This window comes from Anomalospiza imberbis, chromosome 26 (genome assembly GCF_031753505.1).
Source record: "Anomalospiza imberbis isolate Cuckoo-Finch-1a 21T00152 chromosome 26, ASM3175350v1, whole genome shotgun sequence".
Taxonomy (NCBI): domain Eukaryota; kingdom Metazoa; phylum Chordata; class Aves; order Passeriformes; family Viduidae; genus Anomalospiza; species Anomalospiza imberbis.
The window spans coordinates 5116808-5137140 of NC_089706.1; the positions used below are offsets into that span (position 1 = coordinate 5116808).

Here is a 20333-nt window from a genome sequence, read left to right on the forward strand (position 1 = left end):
GGGTGTATGGATCTCTGGATCTCACCTGGATCACCCCATGGCCACTGCTGGGCTCCTGGGGGGGTGGGATGGGGGTCACCATGCCAAAAAACTTCCTGGCCAGCGCCTCTGGATAAGATGAAGCTCCTGGATGAGTTTAAAAGATGGGTTATCCCATGGCTGGAAGGGAATTGTCAAGCAGACACAGCTCCAGACAGCCTGGAAAAGATTCCAGAACAGGCAATCTCCCTCAGGGCTTCCCCTGCCAGCATGCACCAGCCTCCCTGAGGAGTTTATCCTGGATTTCTAAGCAAGTGTTCTGAGAACAGTCCCACCTCCATCCCACAGAAATGCCCAGAGCAGAATTCCCATGGGGGTCACAGCAGCCAGTGAGATTTGGGCTACAAATAAGCAGTAATTATCCATCAGCCAATAATCCCACGGGCAATGGGATTCCTGGCATGTTCCAACTGTGCCAGCACGACTCACATCTTTGGGAGCAGCACAACACCACCAGTGGTGGGTGATAAAGCACGAAGAACCTCCCTGTCCAGATAATTCCACCCAATTCCCATCAAAGCTCTTCCTTTCCTTCTCCAGCAAAGCACAAAAAAAAAAAAAAAAATCCTGGAAAAAGGAAGAATAAAGTGGAGAAAAGGCTACAATCTTTACTCACCATTTTAATACTGCCAACAAGTCTAACAGATCCAACTGTACACATGACAAACTGGGAGGAGTATGGGTGCAACCATGGATCAGCAAAGGAATGTAGGACTGGTTAGGGATGGCACTAGAGGGAAACAGGGATTTGGCACCACACAGACAAAGTAAAGGCATGCTCAGGGCTGGGCAGGGAGGGCCATGGGAAAGGCAGCACAGAATAATCCACCGTTTTTATCCCAAGAAATGCACAGGAACCAGTGGTTTGGGAGCTGGGAAGCAGCAGTTTTTCCCCCAGCGAGGGCTCAGCTCCTCTCCCCACCAAGCTAGGATTATGCTGAGCACAAATCCCTTCCCATACTGGCATAAGACTGGGCTCAAGCCCCCAACAGAACCTAAACCCTCCTGCTGCAGGAGCCTTTCCCAAAGCCTGGGGGGAGCAGGATGATAACAAATCACACATGGAAAAAAAGCCGAAGCTCTAAGGATCCCGTAGTAGCTGCAGAAATATTAAATCCTGGCCATAGCAAGTGTTAAAAACAAGGAATTCCTGCTAAGAGGAATATTTTCTGCAGGATCTGCTCACATGTGCATAGTTAAGTGATTTTTTTTTTGTTGCTTTTTTAATTATTATTATTTTTAAAACAAGGTTTGCAAATAAAGTTTAGTAAAGTTATAGTTTTCTCAATGGAAAAAAAAATAACCTTAAAAACAGACTAGTGGTGGCTTGTTAACCAAAGGAAGAGAGAAAGCTACATATCCAAGGTCTGGAATCCAGCTGGAATCCACCGCACATCCCGGAGATCACGCCGTCCAACGATGCCAGGAGGATCTACTCCCACTACGTGGCTTCACTGTGCCCTAATTCCACATCCCACAGCAATAAAAGGTCCCTAAGACAGAAGATTGTGCTAAAGAATTCCAGGATTCCACATGTTCTCTGCTCCTGGGTCATGCTCGTCGCTGTCCCCACGAGGCAGCAAGAGGCTGGGGCTCACCAGGCAGAAACACTGGGAAGGAAACCAGGAATGTAGAAGGGAGCAGAGAGAGCTGTTCCCAGCGGGACAGCCGGAGCTGGATTTACCTCTCAGTAGAGCCCACATTCCTTGAGGTTGTTTTTGATGATGACGTCGGTGACGGCGTCGAAGACGAACTGGACGTTCTTGGTGTCGGTGGCGCAGGTGAAGTGGGTGTAGATCTCCTTGGTGTCCTTCCTCCGGTTCAGATCCTCAAACTGGCACTGGATGTAGGCAGCTGCCTCCTCGTACGTGTTGGAGCCTGGAAAGGAGAAGATCCCTGGCTTTGCCCACCGGCTCACGGGAGCTTTTAAGTCCATATTAAGCTGCTTGCAACCATCTGCCTTATCCAGCTACAAATCCAAATCCACCATTAACTCCTTCTGGGAGACCTGAAGTCTATTCTCTGGGCAGTGACCCTGGACACGGGATCCAGGGATTGCTATGTGCTGGGATAGCCAGGCTTCACAAAGAGTAACAAATCATGGGAGTCATGGGCTGGAAGGGATCTTCAATCCCATCTTGTTCCACCCCCTGCCAGGAATAGGGACACCTTGCACTACACCTGGTTGCTCCAAGCCCTGTCCAGCCTAGCCTCCAGCACTTCCAGGGACAGGGAATCCACAGCTTCTCTGGGAATCACAGAAATCAATAGGTTTGAAAAGATTTGAAGGATTTTTTAAACATGTAAATGCTTTGAGCAGTGTCCAGGTAAAACCCTCCACCTGTGTGGAATCACAGCAGGGATGGGTTCTGGAACAATCCACACTGAACATGGATACTCCAGGGTGGACAGGAGCCAGAACAAGATGTGGTTAAGTTCCACAGCCTCTAAAATTGAATTTCAATGGAATTATTGTCCCAGTTAGGTGTGGAAACGGGGAAGTGACCTTGATTTGTGGGAGTGCAACATTTTATTCCAGCATTTTGGCAAAGGTTGTTCCAAACCACAGCTCTTCCATGAAAACAAGCCAACTGAACAGGCCAGAACTGTCTGGGAGGCACGGGGAAGGAATTGGGGGAAAAGTTTGTAACTGATTCTGGTTGAGCAAGGCTCTGACTCACTCATTGCTGGCCCAGTGACACAGATGATCCCATGATGCCAGTGATCCCAGCCTACCTGTGTACTCTGGGTAGCAGATCGTTAGTGGGCTCTTCTTAATCTTCTCCTCAAACAGGTCTTTCTTGTTCAGGAAGAGGATGATGGAGGTGTCTGTGAACCATTTGTTGTTACAGATGCTGTCAAAGAGTTTCATACTCTCATGCATCCGGTTCTGGAAAAGGAAATCCAACGGGGGAGACGTTAGGGAAGGGTGGGATAGGGGACAGAGGCTCTGCTGCACGGGCCAGACTCAAAATTGAGGTGTCACTGCCACATCCTCACTGCCATTGCCCCAGGAGGAGCACAGGGGGACAAGTCACCTCTTCCTGTTCTTTCCTGGACTCACATGTAGAGAACAAGGCATGACAACAACCCCAGGCACCTCCCAGCAACCAGGAAGGTGAAAACCTCATGGATGGGGTTGCATTTATCACTTTGTGGGGGCAAGATTCCACTGGCTTAGCCAAAGAGTGCTCGTCCTTGCAGGTCTCAGACAATTTAACAGGAGGAGTATGCCGGGAACATTCCAGCATGGTGCAGGATGCAGCTAGGATGCTCCCAGCTCCCTTCCATGCAGCCATAAATCCCACAACACGCACCATCTCCTCGTCCTCAGCCAACACCAGGTCGTAGTCACTCAGGGCCACGCAGAAAATGATGGCTGTCACCCCCTCGAAGCAGTGGATCCACTTCTTCCGCTCCGAGCGCTGCCCTCCCACGTCGAACATCCTGGCAGAGACAGGAGAAGTGGCTCAGGAGCTGGGCACACCCCTCCTGCCTGGCCCCCGTGGTGCTCCCGGGGATGGAGAGGCTGAGCAGGGGTTGGGAACACGCAGGGTTTCAGGAGCTTCCCTCAGGAGAGGGGGTTTTAAAATTCCCTTCTTGGGAGAGGGGATTTTAAATCAGTATTCTCTATTTTCTTTCAAGCTAGGGTGGATCGAGCTTGCAGCAACCTGGGCTAGTGGAAAGTGTCCCTGCCTGTCTGGTTCCAGGTGTCCCTGGATGAGATTTAATATCCCTTCCAAGCCAAACCATTCCATGAGTTTGGTTTTCAGCAGGAAGAACTGGAAGTCACCATCCAGAGCTCTGCTGATTTTGTTCTCTTTCCTACTTCCTTAGCAACAACTCATTTGCTTAACTGGACTGCAAACACTTTCTCACAGCACCTCCACGGAAATGGATTATTGGGAACACACTACCTTTAAGCTCCTGCTGGGATGCAGGAGGAGATTAAGGGGGTTAAGAAATAATTTCCTTTATTAAAAATAATCTGAGGTACTGGAGGTTAAAGGCTGAGCAGTTGCTTATGGAATTTCTGTATAAATTGAATTCATTTCTAATTAAATAGGAATTTGTGCCACAGGTAGTTCCAGCCCCCCTGCTCATCCAAATATTTTGACAAGAGCCCAGGATTGGGATTTAATTAAATCAAGTTAATATCTGAGTTATTAAGTCATAGATATTGATTTTTTTCCCAGAGCAGACAAGGAGCTGTCCCGGGGGGATTTAATGATCCCAAACTAACTCCCATCTTCTATTTAACCCTCTGGTCTAGAAGGAAAGAGGGAAATCTGTGAGAATCCAGGATCTTTCCATGGCTTGGATCATTTGCCATTAGCACAGAGAGATTCATGAAGGAAGAGCATCCCTGATAACTCAGCTCATCCCAATTCCAGTCACTGTGGCTTCCCCATCCCATTATTAATGTCTGAGATGGAATATCACAGCAGAGCTGGCAGCACCAGGATTTCTGATGGATTAATGCTTCCCTTTGTGGAGCAAATCCCTCTGGGACAGCACCTCATGTGTCTGGGGCCCTGCACATGATCAATGGCTCTGGGTGGGATCAGGAAGGAGCGTGGAGATGATTAAAGAACACATTGGAGATGCTAATCCTGATCCATCACCACAGGAAGACAAGTTATTCCCTGGATGGACCAGAAGCTGCATAAATAAATTGATGACGCTGAGTATTTTAGCATTTTTGTTTAAAATGTTCTTGAATTGCACAGCTGGAAGCCAAAATGCTCTTCTCCCAAAAACTGTGCAAAAGTTTCCTTCTCCAGAGGAGACCACGGAGATGCTCCAATGACTGGAGCCCCTCTGCTGCGGATCCAGGAGAGCTGGGAAGGAGAAGGCTCCAGAGAGACCTGAGAGTCCCTTACTGTGCCTAAAGGGGCCCCATGAGAGCTGGGGAGGGATCTGGGACAAGGGCCGGGAGGGACAGAACAAGCTGAATGGCTTCCCACTGCCAGAGGGCAGGAATGGATGAGAAGAAAATCCTTCCCTGTGAGGGTGCTGAGTCCCTGCACAGGGTGCTCAGAGCAGCTGTGGCTGCTCCATCCCTGGAAGTGTCCAAGGCCAGGTTGGATGGGTTGTGGAGCCACCTGGCATAGTTGAAGGTGTCCCTGCCCATGGCAGGGGGGTGGGACTGAATGGGATTTAAGGTCCCATCCAAACCAAACCAATCTGGGATCCTGTTAAAACCCTTGGATTTTAGAAGCACCACTTGGATTTTGCTGCAACTCCATCAAAGCGTTTCACAGCCCATTTGTAAATAAGCAAACACACAATGTTTAGGAAGAGGAGCAGGAAAGAGGCCAAACCATTGGCACAGACAGAGGGAAGGGGGCTGAGCCACAGGCACTGCACTGTCCTACACCCTCCAGCACAGGAATGCTGTGGGGCTCCAGCTGTTTGTCAGGAGCACACGTGGGATCTGAAGCAAGGAATTCCTAAGCAGCAGGAAGGGGAGCTACAGGGATCTGAGGTGAGGCACAAGGGATGCAGCCTCAGCCTACAGAGGCAGCGGGAGCCACTCTGAGGTTAGAGGAAGCTCGTTAGTGACATGTAAAGGGACACTGCCAGGAGCAGGCTGGATCCACAGCCTGGCAGGGACTGGATCAGCAGAGGGGACAGGGAAGTCCCAGCCCCTGCAGTGCCAGGCACAGGCTGGCAATTCCCAGGGGAACACATGGAGCACACCATGCATCCCGGAGCCACAGCCTGGCTACGGACACAGCTTGGTTCCTCTGCTCCGAGGAAAGGGTTAAACTCAAACTCAAACTCCAGTCAGTGTCCTTTTAGTATTATTTTTGGGATTGGATCCTGGAAACGAGCAGTCAGTACCTGTGTCTGCGATTCCAACATAAAAGCAGCTGAAAAGAACAGAAGGCAAATCAAAGTCAAACTGGTCTCTCCAGTGAGCGATGCCAGCGGAGAGGGATAACGGAGGGAAGGAGGACAGTTAAACCAGGAGCAAGTGTGGGATGTGCCCCCAGTGCAGGGCACGGGCAGAGCCCTTCACTCACTTGAAATACAGGTCCTTGAAGGTGAAGTGAGTCTCCACGATTCCTGTAGTTTTCACTCTGGTCCGCAGCACATCCTGCTGAGTCGGAATGTAGGTCGGCTGGGATATTCTATCCAAGTCATTTAGGTAACTAAACCAGAAGAGACAACACAAGAGGCTTTTTTTAGTCGGCTGCCTTACCATGAATCTTTTATAAACTGCAGAACAAAGCGCAGAATTTATTTATCTCCCTCACACAGCACAGCCCTGGAAGCAAACAACCCCCTGGGGCTGTCTTGAGGGATGTTTTGGGGGTTTGGGGATTTTAACCCCTCCCTGGATGACCTTGGAGGTAGTGCTGGTGGAGCTGAGCTGGCTGGGGAGGGTAGGGAGGGAATGCAGAGCCGTGCCAGGGCTGGATCTCCCAGGGCAATCCACAGTCAAGGTCTCTCGCTTCAAAGCACAAGGCAATAAATCCAAGGGTTTCCTGTTAAAGGGCAGGGATGCATCAAAGGAGCTGGGAGGGATGGATGAAGCCTTAAAAACCATCCCAAACCAGGCACATCCAGTCACCTCCTTCTCCAACAAGCTGACTCGGAGAACACAGCCCTGGAAGAAGCCACATCCTTGCAGAAATTCTCCCATCAAGACCTCAACTAATTCCAGCCCATTCCTTTTGGAGTTCAGCTCTCAGGCACATCAGCACAAGGTCCAGATAACTCCCAGCAGGATCAGAAATCCCACTCCAGCCAGCAACACCTCTGAGCTCGTCTTCCCTCCTGCCCTCACAAAGATAAGATGGATCCCACAGCTCTGCTGGGATGGCACAGGCTGTGCTCCTTCTTGGGAGCAGGTTTTAATCACCCCAGCCCTGTGTCACTGGGAGGGTTCAGGGGCACAGGGGCTCTATTGGGTGTAATAAACCCTCCCAAATCACACATTATTATCACAGATCCACTGTCAGCCAGAAATTGCTTCTCCCCATGTGCCTGGAAGCTGTGCTAGGAACCCCAGCAACACATCCCTCCTCCAACAGCTCCAGCATCGCCCTGGCCAGGACTTGCAGAGCCCTGCCCTGTTTCCAAACTCCAGGTTCCAGTGATCTGCCACAACTTGCCCAGTGCCACGGGGCTTTTCCCACAGTGCTAGGATCTGAGAGTGGATTTAGTCCAGGAAGAGCCAGTCCTGTCATCCCTCTCCCAACTCCAGAAGGATGGCAGGTTTGTTAGCTGCTGTGTGACCAGTGCTGGGCCTGGCTTCAATTTCAGTTTAGTACAACATGATTTGGAAAGTATTTACCTTCCTCAGCTTCTACCAAGTAATATTTCTGCTGAGGCACTAACATGCCCAGATTGTTTTTCCTCCTCTCTCTCCTACCAGGGTAAGTTTAGCTGAGACACAATGTATCAGAAGCCAGTGGGGAATGCTAAGAACTGACCCAGCAGCTCCTCAAAGCCTGGCTTTGATACAGGTCACACCACTGGTATGATAAACCATGGAATTGTTTGGGCTGAGAAGTCCCTTAAGATAGACTCCCACTCTTATCCCAGCACTGCCAAGCCCAAGCTGAAGCTGTAAAGCACCTGCTCCCAACAGCCAGTTGGAATTTTGGGTACTGAAAGTGGTACAATTCCTAATTAAAGCTTTGGGAGCAACCAGGGAGGAGGAAACGGAGCTGGCAAACAAACTCAATCGGGGAATAAAGCATATCAGATTCAGTGGTGCTGCCTGAAACAATAAACTGTGCCAGACTAATTCCAGGGAGACCTAAAGGGCAAATCCCATGGAAATATAAGCAGTTGGAAAACCCAACAAAGGGGATTTCTGGGAAACCCTGGCAGTCCTGCCAAGTGTGGGCAGAGGAAGCAGCTGTGCCCTCCCAAAAATCCAGGCTGTGGAGCCCAGCTAGTGCCACTTGTATTTCAGACTAAGTGGAACTTGGAAAGGATACCCCAAAAAGCTGGAAAAACAGAGTCTGAATCTCTTTGTTCCCAGTGGCTCCTGGCCCCAACTGCCACAGTCAGAGACACCCCTCACAAACAGCTTTGAGAGCAAACACTGACCTTGCTGTGTCTCCCCTGATCCCATGCACTTCCAATCCCTTCCCACCACCTCCTTCACCTCCACTAGGCTGAGGCTGCATCCCTCCTTCCCCACCTGGGATCCCTGTGTTTACAGAGCCAACAACTCCTCATCCTTCAACACCACAAGCTTCCAAAAAGCCAACTTGGGTTTGTTTTCCTTCTATTTCCATGCTTAAAATGAGGCCCTAAGTACCAAAAAAGTGCTGCTCAAACCTACAGTGTCACTCGTTTGTCCTGCTGACTCTCCAAGCATTCCTATGACATCCTGTGCCAGGCTGGCACAAGGCCAGCGTGTGCAGAGATCACTGAATTCCAGAATTCCAGGATGGTTTGGGTGGGAAGATGTGGGAAATGGATTTATAGAGAATTCTTAAAGCCTGACAGAAGGCTAACATAGTATGCATCTGTAAGTAAATTTTGAGATAAGAAATGTTAACTTAGAAATGCCATGGAACAAAATAAACATTGTTGAGAGAGAAATGGAACTAGAAATAAGTTTCAAAGGATGGTTTTGTAAATAAGATTTAGATATTTTTGAGAAATAAAATTATAAAAGATACATTGTAGTAGGACTTACAATGGATAATTTTAAATTATTGGTTTTAAGGTATTCACAGTATTTTATGGCTAAAGCTGATAAGCTAAAAATGTGTCTAATGTATTGTAATTAGGAAATAGTTGGTTTCTGATGGTAATGGTGTGAATTGTAACATCTGTATTGTCTCACCCTTCAAATGAGACTGAAAATGGAATAGAAGTTTTTAAAACATCTCTCAGTTGCCCCATCTCTGGGTCAGAAAAGGGCTTAACCCCACAGGAAGAGACCGTAAAGCTCATCTCATCCCACCCCCTGCCATGGCAGGGACACCTTCCACTATCCCAGGTTGCTCCAAGCCCCATCCAACCTGGCCTTGGATGCTCCCAGGGATGGGGCAGCCACAGCTGCTCTGGGCACCTGTGCCAGGGCCTCCCCACCCTCACAGCCAAGAATTCCTTCTCAGTATCCCATGTAACCCTGCCCTCTGGCAGTGGGAAGCCATTCCCCTTGTCCTGTCACTCCAGGCCCTTGTCCAAAGCCCCCTTCCAGCTCTAGGTACTTGAAGGAGATCTAAGGTCTCCTTTAGATCTCTTCTCCAGGCTGTACATTCCCAGCTCTCTGATCACACTGTATTGGGAATTCCAGTGTGATCAGGAAACATGCCAGTCCTTTCTCATCCCACACCCAGACAGCTCCAGGGACAGCAGGACAGGGATGCTGGGAAATGAACAAGAAAGGTAACAGAGCTCCCCTCCTCATCCTGCTCACAGCAGCCTTGCAATGGTGATTTTCCTTCCAATTCACTCCTTTTGGTGCTGAGAAGAAGGATTTCAAAGCCACAAATGGCTCTGAGAGTCCTCAAGGGGGGAGGGAGGAAGAGGAGGATGGGAAAAAGAGGAAAGGAGGAAAAGAGGGGAGTGGAAAAAAGCAGTGGAAGAGGAGGGGAGGAAAAAAAAAGAGGGAGGGGAAAAAAGGAGAGGAGAAAAGGAGGAGAAGGAAAAACCTCACTTAGAAATAATCTAGGTTTTATCCAGCATCATGTCAGGGAATTCAGGCCAGAACTGGCATTTGGGAAGAGGAGATGTGCAGGACTAGAGGAAGGTTGATCAGGAACTGTGCTAATTGCCTATGAGACTGCAGATAATTACCTACAGCTTCCACAGGCTGGGATCTGCCTGAAATCCAGGAGAGGTATGAAAACTAGGAACAAAAACACTTTAAAGCATTATGTGCTTGGTGACATTTCCATGTATCCTAAAAATCTGGAGACGTGTGAAATGGAAATATCCTTCACATTCACTCTGCCACACCCCAAACAGGGGTTTAGAGTGGATATTGGGAAGGAATTCCTATCTGTGAGTGTGGGGAAGCCCTGGAATGGAATGCCCAGAGAAGCTGTGACTGCCCCATCCCTGGAAGTGTCCAAAGCTAGGATGGACCAGGCTTGGAGCAACCTGGGGTAGTGGAAGGTATCCCTGCCCATGGCAGGGGGTGGAAACAAGATGAGCTTTAAAAAGATCCATTAATTCTGGGATTCCATGAGTCTGAAGCCCCTCTGCTCTGGAGCCAGGCTGAGAGAGCTGGGAATGTTCAGCCTGGAGAAGAGAAGGCTCCAGGGATGGAGACCTCAGAGCCCCTTCCAGAGCCTAAAGGAGCTGCAGAAGGACTTTGGACAAAAGCATGGAGGGACAGGACCAGAGGGAATAGCTTCCCACTGCCAGAGGGCAGGGATAGATGGGATATTGGGAAGGAATTGTTCCCTGTGAGGGTGGGGAGGCCCTGGCACAGGGTGCCCAGAGCAGCTGTGGCTGCCTCATCCCTGAAAGTTTCCAAGGCCAGGCTGGACAGGGCTTGGGAAGGTGTGGAAGGTGTCCCTGCCCATGGAATCAGATGGGATTTAAGTTCCCTTCCCCAAGGGTGCACAGAGGTCCCAATGCTTCTTCATAGCCCCAGCTGGAGGCAAGAGCTGGGAGCCACAGATTCCTTGCTCACATCAGAAGGTAAGACAAATAGGAAGTTGCAAAAAGGCAAGTTAAAAAAATAAATGTTTGCAACATTCCACAAAACCCAGGGTAACTGCAGGGGGCTTTAGCAGATGGTGCTGGGAAAAGCACTGAGCATTTCCACATCAACAGCTTGGACCAGGAGCTACTCAAGTAGCTCCTTTTTCTTTAAAAAGAAAAAAAAAGAAAAAAACATGGAAAACACTATGATTCCAGGAGAGATTGCTTGGATTAGTGTTATCCTCCACCTCCTCTCCTCCCATACCATCTCCAGCCTGCCAGGGCAGTGCCCTGACAGGCAGGATCTCTGCCTGCACAAAGGAGAAGTGCTCAGTGATGCAGGAAACAGCAGGAAGGGGAGGTTTTGGAACAATTCCATGCTGAAATGCTCGGCTCTCTGCCACAGCAGCCTTGCTCTTGATGCTACCTGATTTTCATAGGAAGTTACTTGTCTGCTCCTCTCTTCCTCCATTCCATGTGTCTCAGCCCCAGAATCTGATGTGGAGCCAGAACTGGTCTGGAATCACAGCACAAAGCTGGATTTCAGCTGGAAAACCAGCAAATGGGGCACAGATTTAACAGCTGCTCACACTGTGCTGTTTGTAAGAGATAATGAAAGGAACAGGGAAATGAAATTCCCAAGAGAAGTGACACAAAGCCTGTGCCATCTCACCACAAAAAGGGGTGCAGCACATCCATCCTTGGTGATTGGGCACTTGAACAGCTCCCCACGGAATGGTCAGAGCCCCAAGGCTGGCAGAGCTCAAGGAGCATTTGGACAATGCTCTCATCCATGGAAAACAATCCCCCCTAACACAGGGTGGGATTTTGGGATGTCCTGTGCAAGGCCAGGAGTTGGACTTGATGATCCTTGTGGGTTCCTTCCAGCTTAGGATATTCCATGATTCTAAGCATGAACAAGGGAATTAATTGGGGAATACCAGAGATAAGGCAGAGCCATGTGTGGAAGGAGAGGAAAATCCTGGGAATTCTGCAAGTCCTGTGGGAGAACCAGCCCTTTAAAAGGGTGAATTTGTCATGAAGAAATCAACCCACTGCTGGCGTTTCCCAACCGCGGAGCTGCCGAGCTGCAGATGCACCAGAATGTTGGTTTGGTGCAACTTCCTGTGGTTTTGGGACAGGAAGCTGAATTTTCTGGGGCACTTCTCAGGAAATGCCTGGGTGGCTCTTCCCGGTTGTAACATCCCCATCCCAGGCTGTGCCAGCTCCTCACAGCAGCCAGACCTGGACCTGGACGCGGGTGGGTGGCAAATATCCAGGAATTGGAAGAACCCTCCAAAATCCCACCTCTGGAAGGCAGCTGGGTCAAGCAGGTACCACCTACAAAAGCAAGGTAACACCCTCTTTTCCCAGTCTGCTCCATTTCTCCAGCTGCCTTCATCTTCCTCCTCCTCCTCCAAAGCCATCCAGACACACAGCAAGGTTCCTCCTTCAGCTCCATTCTTGCTCTCTGCCCAAGTCCTTAAGCTTTTCTCCTCTTCTTCCCATCTTTCCATTAAATCATTCCTTCCTTTCCCCCTCCTCATCAGTTTCTTTCCTCCCTTGGAACCTGAATTTTCTCCTTTCCTGCTGCAAAGGTATGCACAAATCCAAGAAAACTCCTGTCAGCCCTTCACTTGATCCAAAACCCTGCCAAGGTGCTGCAAATTAAGAAGGATTCTGCCTTATTTTCAAGCTCAAATATGCTCTAAACAGAAAAACCCTGCAGGCAGTGAGCTGTGGTACAGCTAAAACTTCTCCACAAAGTTCTTCCCAACTAATTTTTCCAAGGTTTAAAGCTTAAACTGACAGGAGTTTTCAGCTGGAAATGCTGAAAATCACCTTTCAGAGTGTCAAATATTTGTTGCAGAGAGACCAAGAATTTGAGTTTTAAAAAAAGAGGAAAAAAACAACAACTGTTTTGTTCATCAAAAGAACAGTTTCCCCTTCCTGCACTAACCTGCCCTTGGAAAAAGATGAGGCATTTCATCAAAAATTCCATTAGCAGCCTGTTTATCTACTCAGAACATTCCAGTTGTTCAGCAGCTGTGTTGATTTTAGGACCAGGACAAGAAGATTTTAGAATCAGAACAGTTTAGAGGCAGTGTTGCCTATGAGGTGACAGGCACAGGGACAGGAGAAAAGGGAAAGCTGTAAGGAGAAAATTAGGAATATTGACCTGCCAGGTGAGGGGATCCCATTTTGAAAATTGCTGAATGTCAGGGAAGTGGCAGTTTAAATTTTGAGATTGTTGCTCCCCTTTGCAGGGACAATGGAGGTGACACAGCCAAGCACCTGCCACTTCAACAGAATCCCTGAATCACTGAGCTTGGAAAAGACCTCCAGGATCCAACCCCTGACCTTGTCACCAGGCCAGAACAGAGCACTGAGTGCCACGTCCAGTTGGTCCATGAACACCTCCAGGGATGGGAACTCCACCACATTTCTTGGCAGCCCCTGCCAAGACCTGGCCACGAAGAAATTCCTCCTGATGTCCAACCTGAACCTCCCCTGGCACAGCTTGAGGCTACTTCCCCTCATACTGTCCCTGTTCCCTGAGAGCAGAGCCCGACCCCCCCTGGCTGTCTGTCCCCTCCTGTCAGGAGTTGTGCAGAGCCACAAGGTCCCCCCTGAGCCTCCTTCGCTCCAGGCTGAGCCCCTTTCCCAGCTCCCTCAGCCATTCCTGGTGCTGCAGCCCCTTCCCCAGCTCCATTCCATTCCCTGGACACGCTCCAGCCCCTCAATGTCCTTCTTGTCATGAGAAACTCAAAACTGACCCCAGGGCTGCAGGTGAGGCCTCAGCAGTGCCAAGAACAGAAGGACAATCACTGCCCTGGGCCTGCTGGACACACTGGTCCTGATCCAAGGCAGGTGCCAAAGGTTCTTCCATGAAATGGGCAAATTTGTCAAAAATCACATTTTTCAAAATTAGATTAAATCCCTTGCTGTGAGGGTGGGGAGGCCCTGGCACAGGGTGCCCAGAGGAGCTGTGGCTGCCCCATCCCTGGAAGTGTTTAAGGTCAGATTAGATGGGGCTTGGAGCAGCCTGGGACAGTGGAAGGTGTCCAGGCCCATGGCAGGGGGTGGAATGAGATCTCGAAGGTCCCTTCCAACCCAAACCACTCCAGGATTAAATTCACCAAGCACAAAACAAGGAATGTGGGGTTTTCCCCAATGCTCCACAGAGAGAAGACAAACAGCACTCAATTCCCAGTGTCACCCAGTCAGACCAGTGTAGACAGGACCTTCCCACCCAGTCCTGCCCTGCTCCAGCCACACTGGCCCCTCCTGGACCTCTGTGGCCTCTGGGACAGGAAGCTGAATTTTCTGGGGCCAGGAAAGAGCCCAGGAGCTGGTGTTGGTTCCTTACTAGGATGCAGAATCGTTCAGCTGGTATTCCCTGGATCTGCTGAAGCAGGCCTGCACTCCAGGGTCTCTCCAGAGGCGTTTGATGACTCCAGCCAGCTCAGCCGTCATCATTCCCTCCTCCGCGCTGCCAGCCAGCACGAACAGCTGCCGGGCATCGTCCTGCAGGACAGGAACACATCTCTGGGACATCCACCCACGGACACCTTCCCCACCAACAGCAGCATCTCTGCATTAATTCATCACTGCTCTAATTAATCACAGTCCAGTCCATCCAGCTTTCTCCCAGAAGTCATGGAGTTGTTTACCTCCTGCAGCCAGAAAGGGAATTTCTGGGGAAGAAGCTCCAGGCTGGGAGGTGAGAAGCCCTGATCAGGAATGGCCACAGTGCTTCCATGGGGATCACAGCTCCAAAGGCACTATTCCCACCAAAACCATGGGATTTCAGTAATCTGGTGCAATGTTTCAAGAAAAGGTGGGAATGCTGATGTGCTACTACAGACCAATGAACTGAACTAGAGGTTTTACTTGGAAAACCTCTGTTGGTGTGGCACAGCACTGGGAAAAGGGAAAAAAAGTGAGTTCTGAGAGATGATGGGACCAAAGCTTTGAGGATTTGTCTTTTGCTGCTAGAGCTGTCAGAAGTGAGGGAGACTGATTCCTTAATAAAGCATTTCATCAGGAGATGGGATGGACTGATTGGGATCCGAGCATGAAAAATCCCCCTCAGAAGCCAGAGCAGGATCACACTCTTGTCCAGGTTATCCAGTGGATTAGGACAGGGAACCCCATGCTGCCCTACAGCCCCCTCTGCTTTTATTCCTATCCTGATCAGACCTGTCAGGTCCTTCTGGAACCTGTGAGAGACCTTCCACTATCCCAGCATTCTCCTCCTAACACCAGCTCCTCTTCCCTGGGCCCCAAACCCTGCATGTGCCAAGCTCAGGGTGCTGATCCCAAATCCACCCAATTGAGGTGTTAACAGCCAAATGCAGAGGGACCCCAGTTCTGGATCTCTGTAGGTCACTCCATGGTTCAGCACATTTGGCCTTTTCCTGGGAAAACATGGCAAGGTTTATGCCCTTTGGGATGGTGAAAATACATGGCATTCAGCTCTTGTGAAGCCACCTCAGCATGGGCAAGTAACTGAGAAAGAACCTGGATTCAGCATCTTCCCTGTTCCAGCTTCAAGATCCCAACTCAGCTTCAGCAAGCACCAAGAAAGGTGGAAGAGAATTCTGGGAAGATTTGAAGCAGCAGCTGAATGACAGCCTGGGCGAACATGTGAGTGAAGATGTGCCCTTTGGCCAGGATTTGGAATCATAAATCCAAAATAAATACCATAAATTCAAACTATCTGGGGCTGGATCAATTGCAGCACGAGGCAGAACAGTCACAGTGCAGCCCTGTGCTGACACAATTCCTTTCTCCTGCACATTTGCAGGAGTCCCTAGTTCCCACTCTGTGCCTTTCCCACCACCACAACCATCAAGGCTTCCTGACTTCCAGCTCAAAGTGCTGGACATAAATGCAAGAAACAGGCCAGGGAATGAGAAGAGCTAGAGGGGAGGGAAAAAGCAGGGCCTCAAACCTCCCAAAACTTCAAACTCAAAATTCCCAATAATTCAAATAATTTAGAGAAAGATTTGGGTTTGTTTTTTTTTTTTGAGCATTCAAACTACTAAAGGTTCTTACCCAGAACCTCAGTAAAATACTGATGTTTTGAAATGACAACACACTAAAGTTATGACAGATTTTTTGCTACTTTATCTTGTAAAAAACATATTCTGGCCTGGACTGAAATTCCAGGATTCATTAACAAGTTCATGCTAAGGAAATAAATGCAATACTCACTGCTCTGGCAACTTCCCCAAAGTCTATCTTTAGCCTCCCCATGGCTCTGATGATGGCGATGATGGATTGGATGGTGTTGCTGTACACAACCACTTTATACTGTTTGCATTCCTCCTCTGAGTAGCCATCCTCATGGATAATCCTGGAAGGAAAACAGCTTATTACTCCCACGCCAAACCAGAAGGGCACCACACATTTTTTTATCCCACAAAAACAAAGGTTGCAGCTTGCACTCACTTCATCTGCTTCACAATGGTGCTCTTCCCAGACTCTCCAGCACCTGAAAAGCACAAAAACCATCCAGTTAACCACATGAAACTGAAAGGACAAGCAGGATGTGCTTTTTCCAGTTCCCACAGAGAAGTTGATGGGGTCTGGAGTAGGACATTCCTTGTGCATTACTGCTGGTAGTAGAGTTCCACTGTACTGTCCTGGCACATCCTTCCCAGATTTCATTTCCAGATGCCAACAGTCACCATGAGTTCATTGGCTAAAAAACCCTGGAATTTCTCAATTTCCAGAGGTCACCAAGGGCAGCCAACTGGAAGACAAGTCTGAAGAACTGGGATGAGGATTTATTCAACAGAGCAGCTCCCATCCCTCACCCCAGGCCAAGACAGCCAAAGTGCATCAGCACCATCAGATGCTGCCACTCTTACTGAGCTGGGCAGGAAAAGCCTTGAACAACGAGGTGGGAAGTGACCTCCTGGCACAGGGTGATTCCCAGGTGAAATCTCAGAGTTGCAGGCACATCTGCATCCCAACAGCCTTTCTTCAAGGGATGTCAAGAATACCTGGCTTTCAAACCTCTGCAGAGCTGGGGGGGCAGTTATCCCTGGGGGTGGGTCAGTTACCCCTTGAAGAAGAGGCAGTTATCCCTTGAAGAAAGGGCAATTATCCTGGGGAGATAAATTACTCATTGAAACAGGGTCAGTTATTCCTGACTGCAAAAGCCAGCAGCTTTTTCCTATTTTTTTTTTTTTGTCCCAGATCCCAGAGCACTCCCCAACCGTGTCCATCCTGCATGGCTCAGGGCAGTGGACACCAGGGATTGCAAAGCATCAGTTCTCCTGGTTTATGGAGCTTAGCAGAGCTGCCCCACATGACTGTCCCAGCCAGGAACATGTCAAAGGCAGCACAGTGTTCCAAAGTCAGCAGAACTCCAGGACTTCACCTTGTGTGGCAGCAGGAGCTCAGCTCAGCTGGCTCTGCCATTGCCTGAGGGCTCCTTGGCCTCAAGACTCCCTGAGATGCAGAGCTGGGCTGGCTGTAGGCAAGGAATGGTGTTGGGCCTGCTTGGATTTGGACAGATGACTCAGGTGAGCCCGGATGGAATAAATCACCCACATAAGTCCAGGATGATTTGGGTTGGGAGGGTCCTTAAATCCCATCCTGTTTCATCCCCTGCTACAGACAGGGACACCTTCACTATCTCAGTTTTCTCCAAGCCCCATCCAACCTGGCCTTGGATGCATCCAGGGATGGGGCAGCCACAGCTGCTCTGGGCAAACTGGGCCAGGGCCTCTCCACCCTCACAGGGAAGAATCCCTTCCCAATATCCCATTTAACATTGCCCCTTGTCAGTGGGAAGCCATTCCCTGTGTCCTGTTACTCCAGGCCTTTATCTGAAGTTCTTCTCCAGATTTCCTGATGCCCCTTTAGATCTCAGGTCTCCCTGGATCCTTCCCTTCTCCAGGGCGAACATTCCCAGCTCTCCCAGAGCAGCTCAGTGTTTGTGGTCAGGTGTGAAAACATTAACACTCTGTGGACTCAGCACTTCCACCCTGGGAGGATACAAATCCTTTTTATTTCCCACGCCCACCCCCCACATTCCCAGGATCCAAGTGCTGATTTCAAATCTCCGGTGTCCCCAAACAGCCCCGAATGCAGACTGAGAAGGGACTTTTGACATGACCTGTCTGCTTTTGCCTTCTCAGCATCATTTACTGTTGTTTCCTCAGATTATCCCAAAATAATCTCCCACCACAGCCAAGCTGTTCTACCTGTCACCAACCCCATCAGATCCAACCCTGCCAATACAGCGCTAATTCCAATCAGATTCCTTTAACCCCTTCCCTTCCCCCCTCAACCACAAACACTGCCTGGTAGAGCAGAAATTCCCCTCTCCAAGGTTACTCACACCTTACTTCAGAGGGGGAAAGTAGGAACCCACATCCTCTGAACTGTCTCCTCACCAACACAGTATCCCAGACCGGCTCCTCAGCCATGGCCAAGCAGTGAGCTGTTATTCCTAAAGAAGTTTTTCCTGTTGTTCCAGGTTCCCTCTCTCAGGCAAGAGCCACCCAGACAAGGTACCTCATTAACACTCACTGAAAAACATCTCCCCTGCAGCTCCAGCTCTGGAATGGAAGGCTGGAGCTCCTGCTGGGATGGCCCAGGAGACAGGCAATGCCAGGGGAAAAAAGGGATTAACACTGCCCATCTCTAGCTTGACACAGAGGAACAGCTTCCTGCTGACAAAAAGAGGATTAGATGGGATACTGAGAAGAAACTTCATGAGGGTGGTGAGATCATGGTGGCCCCCTCATCCCTGGAAGCAACCAGGTTTATTGGAAGGCGTCTCTGCCCATGGCAGGGAGTGAGATGAGCTTTAAAGTCCCTTCTCACCCAAACAATCCTGGATTCCATTATTCTGGAGCTCCTCTACTCTGGAGCCAGGCTGGGAGAGCTGGTGGTGTCCAGCCTGGAAAAGAGAAGGCTCTGGGGAGCCCTTAGAGCCCCTTCCAGTGCCTAAAGGGGCTCCAGGAGAGATAGAGAGGAACTTTGGACAAGACCTGGAAGGACAGGATGAGGGGCTATGACTTCCCACTGCCAGAGGGCAGGGTTAGGTGGGATATTGGGAAGAAATTATTCCCTGTGATTGTAGCAAGCCCCTGGCACAGGGTGCCCAGAGCAGCTGTGGTTGCCCCATCCGTGGAAGTGTCCAAGGCCAGGCTGGACAGAGCTTGGAGCAACCTGGGCTGGTAGAAGGTGTCCCTGCCATGGCAGGGGTGTGGAATGCAATCCCTGGAAGGTCCTCTTACTCCACTCCAGACAATCATTCCCATTTTACTCTTCCTTTCTGGACCTAGTTTCAACATCTCTAGGTCTCACTCCTGTCCTTTGATGTTTCTCTAAATACTTGCAGATGTTCACACCAGACAAGCTGCTATTCCTCTTTTCCCAAGCCACTGGAAAGGGTTTGCCTGAAGGGATTCATACTGGACTAACTCAGCAGCTTTCATCCTGCACTCTTCATTCCCACCTCTGGGGACTTCCATGTGGTGTTGATACCCAGCGTGGCTGAATCCTTCAGTAGGGGAATAAGAAATGGGAATCTGAAAGCTCCTAAAACACTTCTTCAACCTACAGCAAACTGATGCTCCACACTAGAAATTCACATCAAGAGTGGATAGAGTTACACTGGAATTCTTACAGATTCCTCAGGCAAAGCCTTCAACTCTGGGACCTTAGGCAGGGACTAGACAGGGAGCCAGGAAGACCTCAAAGATCATGAGATGTGAGAGTGGATTCAAACCCATGGAAATCAGGGTGTTTGTGGGACATTTCTGCCTGTGTAAGGAGAAGCAAATGTTTTTCTTCTGCTCCCATGAGCACAGCCAGACAGGGATCACGTCCTGCCACAAGAAACCAGGGCTGAGCTCAGCGTGAATGTCGTAACCCCATGGAAAAACTGCTTCAGAAGCCTTAACTTCACTTTTCCCAAAATAGCAGCAAGGAACCTCTTCACCCACCCTGGACACAAAGAGCAGCTCATCTGTTACAGGGATTGTCCCACCCCATGGACACATTGGGCAAGAATTCCACAATGTCCCTGTCCTCAATGCATCTTTCCACAAGCGTTCAGCTATTCCCTCTGGAAACCAGATGGAGGCAGGAGGCATAATAGCTTCTGAAAACCCCCACACCTCACCCAGCAACATGCCAGACCACACCTGTGATATCCCAATAACATCCCAAACCGTCCAAGTAATATCCCAAAAACATCCCAGTAACACCACAAGTTCTTAGGGAAAAGCTCAGCATGTAATTGCTGGAATTCCATCTCCAAGGGTGGCAATCCCTGTACCCATTCCTACAGCCAGATTCCTTCTCCCTCTGGAGCAGGAGCAAACTGGAGCAGCTTTCCAGGTCTATCAGCGCTGGCCCTGGGAAAGCAAAGTATACACAGGGGGGAAATTATCATCCAACCACTTCCCCCAAGAAAGCCAGAGGATTTCCTGGAGCAGCAGATGGGAAGCAACTTGGCATAGCCATGTGCTGGAGATTATAGGGAAAAGAGCAACAAAACACAGCTTGGACTGGGAATTCCAAGAGAGGAATTCTACCCAACCCTAGATTTTTGCTTTAAAAATTCTCCAAGGAGGTAGGTCAGACTCCCTACATCTTCCAGATACAATTGTCTAGTTTCCTGTTCCAGA

At 49.6% G+C, this 20333-nt stretch overlaps 1 protein-coding gene across 2 annotated transcripts in view; it reads right to left on the reverse strand.

The window, feature by feature from the left end:
- Nucleotides 1-639: 639 nt before the first annotated feature.
- GNAI3 (G protein subunit alpha i3) overlaps nt 640-20333 on the reverse strand; it is a 28548-nt gene continuing 8854 nt past the window's right edge. The window contains exons 2-9 of one of the 2 annotated variants that reach the window (XM_068173035.1): nt 16129-16171; nt 15892-16033; nt 14042-14199; nt 6069-6197; nt 3357-3486; nt 2776-2929; nt 1724-1917; nt 640-1532 (exon numbers count right to left, since the gene is read on the reverse strand). In XM_068173035.1, the coding sequence (XP_068029136.1) occupies nt 1727-1917; nt 2776-2929; nt 3357-3486; nt 6069-6197; nt 14042-14199; nt 15892-16033; nt 16129-16171 (947 nt within the window). In that variant the 3' untranslated portion in view covers nt 640-1532; nt 1724-1726. Of the gene's footprint in view, nt 1650-1723; nt 1918-2775; nt 2930-3356; nt 3487-6068; nt 6198-14041; nt 14200-15891; nt 16034-16128; nt 16172-20333 lie in introns of both variants that reach the window. The other variant, XM_068173034.1, reaches the window with a different exon arrangement.